This window comes from Bos indicus x Bos taurus, chromosome 19, assembly GCF_003369695.1.
Source record: "Bos indicus x Bos taurus breed Angus x Brahman F1 hybrid chromosome 19, Bos_hybrid_MaternalHap_v2.0, whole genome shotgun sequence".
In the NCBI taxonomy this organism is placed as follows: Eukaryota; Metazoa; Chordata; class Mammalia; order Artiodactyla; family Bovidae; genus Bos; species Bos indicus x Bos taurus.
This window is the reverse complement of record NC_040094.1, coordinates 42,061,357-42,075,594: the sequence shown is the minus strand read 5'-3', so window position 1 is coordinate 42,075,594 and position 14,238 is coordinate 42,061,357. Positions and strand designations below refer to the sequence as shown.

Sequence of the window (14,238 nt, the reverse complement as noted above, 5' to 3'; positions counted from 1 at the left end):
CCAATGCATGAAAGTGAAAAGCAAAAGTGAAGACGCTCAGTTTTTGTGTCTGACTCCTAGCGACCCCATGGACTGCAGCCCACCAGGCTCCTCCGTCCATGGAATTTTCCAGGCAAGAGTGCTGGAGTGGGCTGCCATTGCCTTCTCCGAATTACCTAAGAACCATCCCTAATTCTTATTCCTTGTTCTCCAAATTCAATCAACGACCATATCCTTTCAACTTCTTTCCATCCTACTACCTTCATCCTTTCCACCTGAACCATTGTCCTAGCCTTGTAACAGGCCTTATTTTTCATTTCAACTTGATTGTGTTGCCCCCTGCTTTTTACTTATGATTCATTTCAAAGTCTTTAATACAGACAGCTAAACATGATCCAGCCCCTATCTGATCCTGACCATACATTTCTCAAAGATTGTAACTATGCATTTTTCAATCTCTGCATTTATTTAGCATCAAGTCTTTATTTTTACACTTAGTATTGACTAACAAATGTAGTAGTTATACATTTTAAATAAAGGAATCAGTCAATATTTAGGTTATTGTTCAAGGTAACGAATAGATGTAATCATCACAGTAAGACAAGAGAAGTTAGTAGGATCATATATTTTTTAAAAACAACACAAGGTTTCTTGCTGTGGTGGGATAAAATATGTGTTTCTATAGCTAATGGTTCTTTATATCAATATATCTCTCTGGTAATTAAGACCCTACTGTAGCTGATGGTACCCTATCACAATCTTAACTTTTAAAACTTTATAATAACCTGTGTCAAATAATAATGGTATAGTCTTAGGGTCTAGATGAAAGTAAAGGATTACTCACCCAAAATTATAAGTTAAAATAATGAACTTAATATAGAATGAACCCTATTATATGTAAGATAACAAATATCCTGAAGCAACAGCCCAGGATGGTAGACATTAATTTAGCCCCCAAAATCACCCAATTATACATAATTTCATGCTAATATGAATGATGCCTTTTTTCCTTTTGGCATGTATAACTCAAATAGAGACACCCCCCAATGTGTATAAAAGCCCAAAGAAGCCATCAGCACACAATATTCTGTTCTCCTCTGAAGTTACGGCTCTCCACAGACAAGGTGACCATTTCTCATACTGCCATGTCTCTCCGATTCTCTAGCGGGTCCAGGCATATTTGCCTACGGTCTGGAACTGAATCTGTCAGACCATCCAGTGGAGGCACAGGCTTTGCAGGTAGCAATGTGTATGGCAACTCTGGTGCTGGATGTGGATTTTCCTATGCTTTGGGAGGTGGCTTGGGCAGTCTTCCTGGTGGGGACCATGCTGGTGGTATCCCAGGAAGTGGTACCTGTGTTGGCTTTGCTGGAAGTGAAGGGGGACTCTTCTCTGGGAATGAGAAGGTGACCATGCAGAATCTTAATGACCGCTTGGCATCCTACCTGGATAACGTGCGAGCTCTGGAGGAGGCAAATGCTGAACTAGAGAGAAAAATCAAGAGTTGGTATGAAAAACATGGTCCTGGATCTTGCCATGGACTTGATCATGACTACAGCAGATATCACTTAACAATCGAAGATCTTAAGAATAAGGTGAGAATTTATTAATTAGTTTATTAAAAATAAACTAAGAATTTTTAGTTTAATTTAAAGAAATTTAAGAAATTTAAAACTAAGAATGATTTAGCAAATGACATAGAAGTAGAACAGGAAATGCTTCAGAACTGTTATGTATCATTTATATCATATTTATTATCTATTTTGAAACATAATTCTTCCTATTAGCTAAAAACAGGCACTTTGATTCATGAATGTCTATGCAACGTAAATGTTACTAGTTCCATTATTGCTTATTTTGAGATATATTCATTAATAAAGAAGTACTACAGTCAAAGTTATATGGAAAAAAGTAAAACCATATTTGTAATTTTTAAAAATAAAATTGTAAACCTTCTTGGTTATTACATAAGGAAGTGAGATTTTTTTATACCAAGGTTGATTGTGCAATGTTTTTTGTTTGTGTGCTTATTTGTTTCCTGAAATAATAGGTTGTTAGAGCAGACTTACTGGTTGTGTTCTCCTGATTTCTTCCAGATCATCTCTTCCACTACGGCAAATGCTAATGTCATTCTGCAGACTGATAATGCCAGACTGGCTGCTGACGATTTCCGGCTAAAGTAGGATATATAAAATAATCACACTTAGAACATGGTTCTAGTCCACTTAAGGTGTTATATAAAATTTCAATTTCACCCCAAGTAGAACAAGCTATGGGCTTCCCAGGTGGCGCTAGTGGTAAAGAACCTGCCCGCCAGTGCAGAAGACATGAGACACACAGGTTTGATCCCGACTGGAGAAGGGCATGACAACCCACTCTGGAATTCTTGCCTGGAGAGTCCCATTGGACAGAGGAGCCTGGTGGGCTAAAGTCCATAGAGTTGGGTAGAGTCGGACACAACTGAAGTGACTTAGCACGCACACACAGAGCAAGCTATAACCTACGAGATTAAAGGAAGTAACATGTAACAAAGCTACAACAAAATGCAATACAAAGCATGTTTTAAGATTACAATCAGCTAGACTCACATTTTTACATATTTATGACATTCTTGAGCCAAAATATCACTGTATTTCTAGGCCTGCCTAAAATAGTGTCAAGTACAAAGTAAATGTAAATATTTGTTTTAATTGACCAATTTACAATTTTTACTTTTAACTTCAATAAAATTCTGAAAAGGTCTATTTCTACTTAATTGGGATATGCTATTGGAATTTGCATGACCAGATATTCATGCTGATTATTCTGCACAGAATTGTGTGAGAGGAGTGGAGGGGGACTTTCTTTGTACACATTTATAATATTTAGAGACCTGATTTCATTTCTAACTTTCACTTAAAAGCAGTTGAGCAGTTGAGTAAAGCAGATTTTATTTTTTGGTCTCTTGAGCTAGTCTACTTGGTGCTGAGATTCACTGAATGTCTCCCAAGGTATGAAAATGAGCTCGCCCTTCACCAAAACACAGAGGCTGACATCAATGGGTTACGGCGAGTCCTGGATGAACTGACGCTCTGCAGGACTGACCAGGAACTGCAGTATGAATCCCTGAGTGAAGAGATGACCTATCTCAAGAAGAATCATGAAGAGGTAGGGGAAGATTTAGCTCTAGTTATTTTAAATACTTGGGGGTGAAGACTAAATGACAATAGTAACTCATGTTCCTTATAATAATTCAAACAGTGCCAAGGCATATAAAACAAAGAATTCCATGTCTCCCGCTCTGCCCTTCTAATCTCATCCCCCAAGATAATACAGGGTTAACACTTTGATCTGTATCCTTCAATTTTCTGGCTGTCACAGCCTAACCTTAGGAAATTAATACATTACTTTTCTCTACCATGTCCAAATCCAGGAATGTTCAAATCTCAGTCCTTTCAGGTATTAAGTATCTTGGGCAGATAGTTTAACCTCTCTGTGCCTCCATTTCCCAATCTGTAAATTAAGTCTGGTAATAGTACCTACCGGTTAGAGACATTCATATCCCTAAACTGCTTTAGAACAATGTCTGGCATATAACAAGTGCTCAAGTGAGAGCTACTGTCCTTAAGGTGAGAGTTCCAAGAGGGCAGGGACTTTTATTTGTTCTTCCACTGCTCTAGTCCCATCAACAAGCACTCTCACTGACATGTAACTGAGAATTATATGCTTGATGCAAACTACTATACATAACATAAACAACAAGATCCTACTGCACCGCACGGGAAACTATATTCAATATCTTTTTTTTTTTTTTTTTTTTTTTGCTGCACCCCACAGTATGTGGGCTCTTAGTTTCCCAACCAGGGTGATCCAACTCATGCCTTCTGCAATGGAAGCTGGGTCCTAACCACTGAACTGCCAGGGAATTCCCTACATTCAGTATCTTGTAATAACATTATCTATAATGGAAAAGAATATGAAAATGAATAGATATACATATATATGGATCATTTTGCTGTACAGGTGAAACTAACACAACATTGTAAATCAAGTATAATAAAAAAAATTTTTTTTAATAAAGGAAAAAAGAATTTAAGAACTCTCTGATCTTTGTACCCACTTCTCACTCAAAACGATAAAACACCTCTCTGGATGTTGTGGTGTTGGTTGTGGCTGTCTTAACAAATAACGAAGTAAATAGATGATCGGCATGACTACTGATCGAATAAGTCAACTTAAAAAAAAAAAAAAAATTCGTGCCTTAACTTAGACAATTCGAATTTAAGTCACAAACTGAGACCATCTAAAAAAGGAACAAGAGCGCAGGTGAGCACACACCGCCCTCAGGCCACAGTCAACGTCTCCCCGCAGGAGGTGAAGGCTCTGCAGTGCGTGGCCGGAGGCAACGTGAACGTGGAGATGAACGCGGCGCCCGGCGTGGACCTCACGCTTCTGCTGAACAACATGCGGGCCGAGTACGAAGACCTGGCCGAGCAGAACCGCAGGGACGCCGAGGCCTGGTTCAACGAAAAGGTGAGGGATGCCCAGCCCAGCCCGGCCGGTAGCCACCCTCGCCACACCCTACCCCAACACCCGTCACCCTGCATCCCTCCACCCCACCCCCTCACGCTCCTGACCACCCGCCCCCCTCCCCACGCACCCACCCACCCCCTGGCAAGCTCAGACCCGCTAACTCCTGGGCGCCGGGCCTTGCAGAGCGCCAGCCTGCAGCAGCAGATCTCTGACGACGTGGGCGCGGCCTCCTCTGCCCGGGGCGAGCTTACAGAAATGAAGCGCACGGTGCAGACCCTGGACATAGAGCTGCAGTCCCTCCTGGCGACGGTAGGTGAGAGCGCAGGTCAGTGACGCTAAAAAGTCTAACTGAACTTCTTCCCAGTCCCCCGGTTACAACTTCACCTCCAAATACTTAGTGGAGAGAGGAGGACAGACCCCGCCGAGACGCTCAGAGACAGACAGCACTGCTTCCTCCCTGAGGTCTCTGAAGTTTCCTTCCCGCCCCTGCTCAGTGCCCACTTCCCGAAATCGGTCCTTTCTTCAGCTGGATGCAAAGCAAACAACAGCAGCATTGGTCCACCTGACAAGTGGCAAGCTTGTGTCAGGCTGTCAGGCAAAGCAGAGCTGGTATCAGCAGCATCTCCTAACACTGCTGAAATCCTGTTAAGGCCACACTGTGCTTCCCAGCAGGCAAAGAAGGGGACACATCTGATTCCATGTGAGAACTGTTAGCCTCTTCAGCCTCAGGGCATACAGGGGAGACATCCCAACCCAACACACCCCAAAAGGCTTGGCATTCAGCCTTCTCTGGCACTTACTGCCAATTATTTCAAATATTTCCATGGACATAGCCCAGGAGGAAAACGGCTTCTCTTCTCCAGTGTCTGCTGGCAGCATTCAAAAGGCTTGGTTTTGAGAACTTTGGCACATGTGGTGGTCTAGGGGTTCCTGTCCTCATCAGAGGTTTCATGCCCCCTGAGGACACCAGGTTGACACAAATAGCCACTATTATACAAATGAGAACAGTAAGCAGAGAAGGAAAAGATACTCAAAACAATAGGAAGACTGGTTTGATGTAGACACCCTAAAAAAGGCCAGGGCCTTCTTACCATATCATATTTAGATTAGAAACTTTACCACTCACTAACCCCATCTGAACAAGTGTGCCCCTCTCCTCCTTCACCTTCATCACCACTGCTGGCTGGTCCCCAAGACCCTCCTCCCTTCCACTTTGGGCCCCCGGAACCCTCCTCTCTTCCCCATTCCCTTCTTTCCTGCAACTAGAACCTGAGGACCTATCCTGCTGCCGTGTTCCTGAACACAAATCCTCCCTCTCGTTTTGGAGCTGCGCTGAAGGAAATAAATTCCTGAGTTCCCAGAGCAGAATTTTAAGCACTTTCACAGAGAAGTAATGATATTAGAAAGTAGCTAGATTCCGTGCAGCCAATAGTCCTGTAGTTTGGGCTCATGAAATAATCCATAAAAAAGCCCATCTTAACTTCCAACATAACCAAATAATAGAATCCATTCCTGAGATTCTTTGTGGTCAGATGATTTCTATAGTTTGGAACACAAACTGTGAACATGCTGAGAGTTGTCTAAATATGATAACTCAATGCTTCACATGCTTCCTGTGATGTACAAACTTCTAAGTTCATCCTTACCTGTCTCCTCATTTACAAGCCAACCTTTACAGTAGGAAGATGTAAGATAGAGATGCTTATGGTCTGGTCTGATTTAGGACAGTATTAACAATCCTGACAAGGAGTATCATATGAGAACACTTTATCAGGGAAATTCAAGTTTTAAACACCTGAGCACGCACCTCCCTGATATCTGCCACTTGTCGCCTCAGTGTCCTATTACCAACCTGTTCACCTTCCACTTCTTTTCCCTGGAGAGCCCAGACCCACCCATGTGATGTACTGGTCAGCCTGTTTATCAAAGGCAGTGCTTCTTAGCTCCCTGAGACTCCTGTTTAATAATGAATCTTTTGCAACTCCCTCTTTATAATCCTAAAAATGGAGTCAAGAGATAATGTATTTAACAACACACAAAAGACTTTTAAAACCAGTGTCATGCCGTAACAGCAATCAAGAGGAAAAATAGAAGTTTTAAAATAATATATATTTAATATGTAAACACTTGGGCCCAACTACCCTGTAATGAAACAGACTGAGGCTGACACCTTCTTTTCATGGATAAGTTTCATTTTAAACAACATAAGATTGGGAGTTGGTCCACACAAGAATACAGAGAAAATGAAAGAGTGGAAATAGGAGTGTACAGGGAGGTAATAACTAATATCAAGAGACGTAATAACCACCCGGATGTGATACGATAATAGAAAGAGGAAAATTATATTAATTAAAGTAGAGATTACATGACAAGACAAATTACAGACTATGCAAGTGGAAATGAGGAGGTATAATATTCACAAGAGTAGCATTGAAATAATGACCTGTCCTGGATTAGGAAATATATCTCTTGTCTTGAAATCCCACCCACGTGAGGGCATTCACACAATCTCAAGTGCTTATTAAAAGGCCTTTGACTGATGACAGAAAATCAAGGATGAATTAGAAAAAGAAACAGCAGCACAAAAAGCATTGGAACAGCAGTGGGGTAGATCTTTGGAGACAGTAGCAGAATAAGATTGAAAAACAACAGGCAACTCAATACGATCTCAAAATAAAATTGAAAGATTTCAAAATAAGATTGATTTTTTTTTTAATTTTATTTTATTTTTAAACTTTACAAATTGTATTAGTTTTGCCAAATATCAAAATGAATCCGCCACAGGTATGGTACCCCCCCAAACGTGTTTTCATATAAAGATTGATTGTTATATGTAATCATATCCAAATATGTGAATGTCTGCTGGAACAATCAGAAATCCGTGGGTCAGGTATCTCGTGCCAGGGACATCCATCGGGCCTGGCCCCCCAACCCAGTAAACGCCACTCGCTTCCCCTTTCTCTCCACCTCCTGTTTAACTGTGACAAGTGCCTCAGATTTCCAAAGCTCATCTAGGGAGCAGTACCGCCCTTTGCTGAGAAACACTAGTCCACGTGTCCTCCAAGTGGTCCTCCTTCATCCCTTGTTGTGACATCTTTTACGTCCTCAGAAACACTCCCTGGAGTGCTCCTTGATGGAGACAGAGGGCAACTACTGTGCCCAGCTGGCCCAGATCCAGGCTCAGATCGGAGCCCTGGAGGAGCAGCTGCACCAGGTCAGGACCGAGACCGAGGGCCAGAAACTGGAGTATGAGCAGCTCCTGGACATCAAGGTCCACCTAGAAAAAGAAATCGAGACCTACTGCCGCCTGATAGATGGAGACAGAAAGTAAGTAATGCCATTAGAAAATTCAGTTTTACCATTTCAAGCCACAAGCATAGACAGTCACTCCCTTCCATGCCTCCAAGGCTCTCCACTTCCTTCCCATTGCAGAAAAGCAAGGCCATCTCTTGCCTCAACTGTCCCCTCTTCCATACTTTGTACATCACAGCCGCATCTTCATCTGCCCTGGGTGATCCCAGTCATCCCTGCAGAAGTCTCCGTTTGTTATCCTTTTAATCCTTGTGGGTTTCAAGCTGTATCCACCTTTCAGTTCATTCCTAACGTCACTGTTGTCCTGAAATAAATGTACTCTTTACAACCCCCCAGGATCTATATGTAAAATGTATACTTTTTCCTTAAGTTTTTAATTCTTGTGTTTTAAAAAAATCAAATGTAAACAAGATTGTTTTATATCCTCTCTTTAAATAACATTTAGTTATCTAAATGTTAGATTTAGATAACTAAAAATTTTAATATTTTCCTCTATAGAAAATGAAAATCTGTTTTGGGCCTACAAAGTTTGCTTGCATTTATGTTCATCCCTTGACTCAATGAATATTTATGAAGTGATGAACAAATATTACAGAATAAGCTGGATCTTTTTTTAACAGCTCATGCTCTAAATCAAAGGGCTTTGGATCAGGAAGCCCGGGAAATTCATCTAAAGGTAATAAAATCTAGTTTTCCTTCTATTTCAGCAAATATTTTTACATTAATGACAATCATACACTATGGCAACAGCCTGTCTATATTTAAGTAATTTTAACTAACGTGCTCTGAGCTTAAAGTATCCTGTTGAGTGGATACAACTATCCCAAACAATTATTATAAACCAGTACTTAACTCCCTCAACAAAAACAGACATATTATATTACGACAGTGGAATTCTTTGTCATGTAATATTTTAAGTTGAATATGTGTATTGCGTATGTTTTATTTCTAGATTTATCCAGAACCACGCTGGTAAAGACGGTGGTTGAAGAGATAGATCAACGTGGTAAAGTTCTTTCATCGAGGGTTCAGTCCATTGAAGAAAAGACATCTAAAATGACCAATGGCAAGACAAAACAAAGAGTTCCCTTCTAGTTGTCACTTTTGAGAAAAGAATCATTTGGGGAAAGATCCTGCAAAACTTCATTATTCTAAATATCAAGGAGATAATAAAAACACTTTCTACCCTTAAAGATTAGTTACTTACCAAGAAAAAAATAATCCTGTTGTCTTAGTTACCTTTTTATAGAAAGTTGGGTGTTTGTTTTCAAATAAATAAAAAAGTAGATGTGCGCTTATGTCCATTCACTCATGACAAATAAATAATTGAGTTATTTTTTCCATGTCTAATTCATAGGGAAACATTTATGGAATATATTTTAACTTCCTTTTACCCTAGCTTTATATAATAGTCAATACCACATGGCATTTAAATATTAAACATTCACTAGGCATAATCTTTGTTGTTGTTGTTGAGTCACTAAGTCACGTCCAACTCTTACGACCCCATGGACTGGACTATAACCTGCCAGGCTCCTCTGCCCATGGGATTTTCCAGGCAAGAATACCAGAGTGGGTTGCCATCTCCTTCTCCAGGGCATCTTTCTGATCCAGGGATCGAACTCATGTCTCCTGCATTGCAGGTCGACTCTTAATGCTGAGGTACTAGGGAAGCAGGCATAGTCTTTAAATCATTTTTACATGAGCAGGCAATCTGGAAGGAAATCAGTCCTGAATATGCATTGGAAGGACTGATGCTGAAGCTGAAACTCCAATACTTTGGCTACTTGATGCAAAGAAATGACTCATTGGAAAAGACCCTGATGCTGGGAAAGATTGAAGGCGGGAGAAGGGGACATCAGAGGATGAGATGGTTGGATGGCATACCGACTCAATGGACATGAGTTTGAGTAAATTCTAGGAGCTGGTGATGGACAGGGAGGCCTGGTGTGCTGCAGTCCATGGGGTCGCAAAGAGGCAAACACAACTAAGCCAGCGACTGAACTGCAACTGAACTGAAGCAATCTGGAAAATTTTAGAAATTCTCCTGTGATTGAAAACTTCCACCTCTAGATGGCGCATTCCTGGTGTTTCACCTATGCTGCTGCTGCTGCTAAGTCGCTTCAGTCGTGTCCGACTCTGTGCGACCCCATAGACGGCAGCCCACCAGGCTCTGCCATCCCTGGGATTCTCCAGGCAAGAACACTGGAGTGGGTTGCCATTTCCTTCTCCAGTGCATGAAAGTGAAAAGTGAAAGTGAAGTCGCTCAGTTATGTCCGACTCTTAGCGACCCCATGGACTGCAGCCTACCAGGCTCCTCGGTCCACGGGATTTTCCAGGCAAGAGTACTGGAGTGGGGTGCCATTGCCTTCTGAGCCTATCTCAAACTCATTTGGAGATCTGGATACTTATCAGGATACCATTCCCCATAATCAGGATAATCTTGAAAGATCTACGGCAAAGAATCTCATGCCAATGACTCTTTTCTAGAGTAGAAGTTGGCAAGCTTCTTCTTTAAAATATTTGGCCCAAATAGTAAATATTTTAAGCTTTGCAGGCCATAAATTCTCTTTTTCAATGACTACTCAACTCATTCACTGAAGTAGAAAGCAGCCATGAACAATAGATAAGAAAATAAGCATGACTACCTTCCAATAAAACTTTAGTTATAGACACTGAAATTTGAATGGCCAATAATTTTGACATGTCAAAAAGTATTTGTCCTTCTTTGGACTTTTTTTCAACCATTTAAACATAAAAAACCATTCTTAGCTCATGGACTGTACAGAAACATATGGTGGGCCAGATTTAACCCACGTGCAGCTCTTCTAGAACTTAAAATTTCATGAGGCTGATGAATACATTTTTCTATCTTTCTCAATCAAAGTGTATGATAGAGATTCCCCCAAAATTTTAAACTCTGCAAAGGAAGAACAGCTTTCATATTTCTCAAATTTGTGATTGATTTTAATGAGAAGCTTTAATGAGGGCAGCAATTCTACCAAACAACCCAACAGTTATATGGGAGTTCAAAGAAGGGGCAAAAAGGATATTTATAAAACCTTGAGCCAAAGGTCACTAAATGAAGCAAATAGTAGAAATTGATGGGGAAATAGTTTCCCAGTGCTACAACGTATGGGCTTCCCAGATGGCTCAGGGGTAAAGACTCTGCCTGCCAATGCAGGAGATGCAGAAGACACAGGTTCAATCCCTGGATGGGGAGCTCCTCTGGAGGAAGAAATGGCAACTCGCTCCAGTATTCTTGACTGGAAAATTCCATGGACAAAGGAGACTGGCGGGCAACAGTTCATGGGGTCACAGAGTCAGACATGACTAAGCAACTGAGCACGCACAGCACAATGTATAGGGCCAGCTGCATAACTTGCAGGGCTCAGTGCAAAATGAAAATGTAGGGTCCTATGTTCAAAAATCAGCGGAAAAAGTGTCACTAAAGGCACTAAAATAAGTGTTTTTTCCTTCTGCATTCATACGCTTGACGTCATAGTTTTGGAGTAGGATTTTTTGGCCATTTAATGTCATTAGGTGTGGTAAGTCACTCAGTCATGTCCGGCTCTTTGTGATCCTATGGACTGTAGCCCGCCAGGCTCCCTTGTCCATGGGATTTTCCAGGCAAGAATACTGGAGTGGATTGCATGCCCTCCTCCAGGGGATCTTCCCAACCCAGGGATTGAACCTGCATCTCTTAAGTGTCCTGCATTAGCAGGCAGGTTCTTTACCACTAGCACAACCTGAGAAGCAATGTCAGCATCAGATCAGATCAGATCAGTCGCTCAGTCGTGTCCGACTCTTTGCAACCCCATGAATCGCAGCACGCCAGGCCTCCCTGTCCATCACCAACTCCTGGAGTTCACTGAGACTCACGTCCATCGAGTCAGCGATTCCATCCAGCCATCTCATCCTCTGTCGTCCCCTTTTCCTCCTGCCCCCAACCCCTCCCAGCATCAGAGTCTTTTCCAATGAGTCAACTCTTCGCATCAGGTGGCCAAAGTACTGGAGTTTCAGCTTTAGCATCATTCATTCCAAAGAAGTCCCAGGGCTGATCTCCTTCAGAATGGACAGGCTGGATCTCCTTGCAGTCCAAGGGACTCTCAAGAGTCTTCTCCAACACCACAGTTCAAAAGCATCAATTCTTTGGCGCTCAGACTTCTTCACAGTCCAACTCTCACATCCATACATGACCACAGGAAAAACCATAGCCTTGACTAGACGAACCTTTGTTGGCATCATAAGTACATAAAAATTAAAAATTTAAGCTACTGGCATGAATTTTACAGTTTCATATTGTGCAATGCCAGTTTTAAATCCAAATACAAGAACATTCAGTCAATGAAATTACACAATTCTTTCTTTTTTTTTTTTTTGCTGATCCCCCCCACAGGACATGGGGGAATCTCAGTTCCCTAACCAGGGATGGAACCCATGGCCACTGCAGTGGAAGCATAAGTCTCAGCCTCAAGACCACCAGGGAAGTCCACAACTCATATATTGTAGCTCATACATGCATATGCATTTTATTCTTATCAAAACAGTGGGAACACTGCATCAAACAAACTCAACTATTTTTTAAATTTCACTTTATAGGCTCACATTCTACCAACACTCTTCACCACTGGCTTTCTGATAAGTAAGACACGACAGAAAAGGACACAGGGTCACCTTATCTTTCCATTTCACTGTTTTCAGGAAGTAGTTGGCTAATACAGGAATGTAATAGAAGTACATGATAGGGTTCCTTGATCATCCATGTATCTTAGAACACCACTGCCTCTGTCTACATTTAAGGCAAGTTCCATTTAAGTGGGAAACCTGGCCTCTTGGGGTTGTTAGAGACTCTGCTTACTTGCTTATAGACATATCATACTTAACTTGTACACACCACCAGGGAAATTTGTTCAATGCATTCTTGTATTGGAACCCCATTCTCTGGATCCTAAGCTTTCCTGTTTCTTGTTCATTTTTCCCTCTAATGACTTCCTGACAAAGTTCAAGAGAGATAAATTTTTTGACTTTTTATGTCTGAAAATATTTTTATTCCATCCTCACTCATGATTAATTGTCAAAGTAGAGAATTTTAGGTTTAATATCATTTTCAGTTAGAATTTTGAAGGCTTTCTTCATTGGAATCATGGCTTCCAGGACTGTTTAGAAGTCCCGAACCATTCTGATTTCCTCATCTTTGGATACATGTTGTTTTTCTTCCATGGTTCTCTGAAATAGTCTGTGCACGTGCCTGGCCATAATTCTTTTTCATTTATTATTCATAGTTCTTGGTGGTCTCTTTCCATTTAGAAACTTGGTTCTTTATAAAATAGTTTCTTCATTCTTTTCCCTTCTCTGTTTCAGGAAGGCCTCCTTAAGACTGTTCTTCTTAGACCAAGCATTTCATTTTCTAATCTTTTCATTTATCTTTTTGTTCTACTGTTGGGGAGATTTTTAAAAGTTTATTTTCCAACCAATCTGTTGACATTTGGTTGTGGGAGTTAGCTTTTAATCCCAAGATCTCTTTCTTTTGCTCTCTAGTTCAACTTTGATGATATTCTATTCATATTTCAAATATGCAGTATTTTGTTACTTCTAAGGATATTAATTATAATTATTTTCTTTTTAAATTTTTTCTTCAGCTTCTTTGATTATCTGTTTCAAGAGTGCTATTTTTTGCTTCTTTCTTTGAATCTTTGTCTTTCACATTGTGGTGTTTTTCAGTGTAAAGTGATCTTTGAAATTCTGTTCATTTTCAAGAGGAAAGCCTTAAGTATTTGAAAGTTCTGTGTGTACGTGTGTGTATTTCATTCCAGGGTGGTTGTCAGGTGAGTTTCTTTTATGGGAAACACTCAAATACCTGTATCTTGAGTTCTTTTCTCTAGGATTTTTCAGCTTCCCTAGAGAAGGCCCCAGTAACCAGAGTTGGCTACATAATTTGCAGGGCCTAGTGCAAAATGAAAATGTCGTATTCCTTGCTCAAATTCAGGAAGAAGTTCAGCTAGAAGTACTAAAGCATCAATAGTTTTCTTTAAAAACATTTCATTACTTATATAGTAGAGGTAATAATGATACATGTTTAATAGTAGAAACTTACAAGTCAAAAAAACATTTTTGATGTCCTAATTTTATGTAATACAATAAATTAATGCTTTATTAAAGTGATTTCTTGATTGATCAGCATGTTTTTGTGGCTTGCTTTTCTGAAAATTCACTTATTAGCTCATAAAATTTATATTTTTATCAACTTCATTTTCAATCTATATAATTGAAAGAGATGTCAGTAATTCTTGGCAAATGCAAGATCTCTCAAGATCTTAAATAATCTCAAATGGAGAAAACAGCATGGAGCAAAGAACAAAATGGAGGAGAGGGAAAGGAGGAATGAAATAAAAGAATGGACAAGTCAGGCAGGTAGAAGAAGAGTCTGAAATG

General features: G+C 40.5%; 1 protein-coding gene across 1 annotated transcript; it reads left to right on the top strand.

The window, feature by feature from the left end:
• Positions 1 to 1,048: 1,048 nt before the first annotated feature.
• On the top strand, positions 1,049 to 9,091 carry KRT28 (keratin 28). Its single transcript, XM_027518513.1, has 8 exons — positions 1,049 to 1,574; positions 2,076 to 2,158; positions 2,970 to 3,126; positions 4,330 to 4,491; positions 4,675 to 4,800; positions 7,601 to 7,818; positions 8,424 to 8,479; positions 8,756 to 9,091. Exons 1-8 carry the CDS (start codon positions 1,125 to 1,127, stop codon positions 8,896 to 8,898), a joined length of 1,395 nt encoding a protein of 464 aa, XP_027374314.1. The 5' UTR covers positions 1,049 to 1,124; the 3' UTR covers positions 8,899 to 9,091.
• The last annotated feature ends 5,147 nt before the right edge of the window (positions 9,092 to 14,238 follow it).

What these genes read in the sequence shown, in the direction of transcription:
- KRT28 (XM_027518513.1), top strand. Translation starts at nt 1,125, where the DNA reads ATGTCTCTCCGATTCTCTAGCGGGTCCAGGCATATTTGCCTACGGTCT. An exon ending in AGGCCTGGTTCAACGAAAAG is followed by an intron (nt 4,492 to 4,674) that starts GTGAGGGATGCC and finishes CGGGCCTTGCAG; the next exon opens with AGCGCCAGCCTGCAGCAGCA. An exon ending in CTGATAGATGGAGACAGAAA is followed by an intron (nt 7,819 to 8,423) that starts GTAAGTAATGCC and finishes TTTTTTTAACAG; the next exon opens with CTCATGCTCTAAATCAAAGG.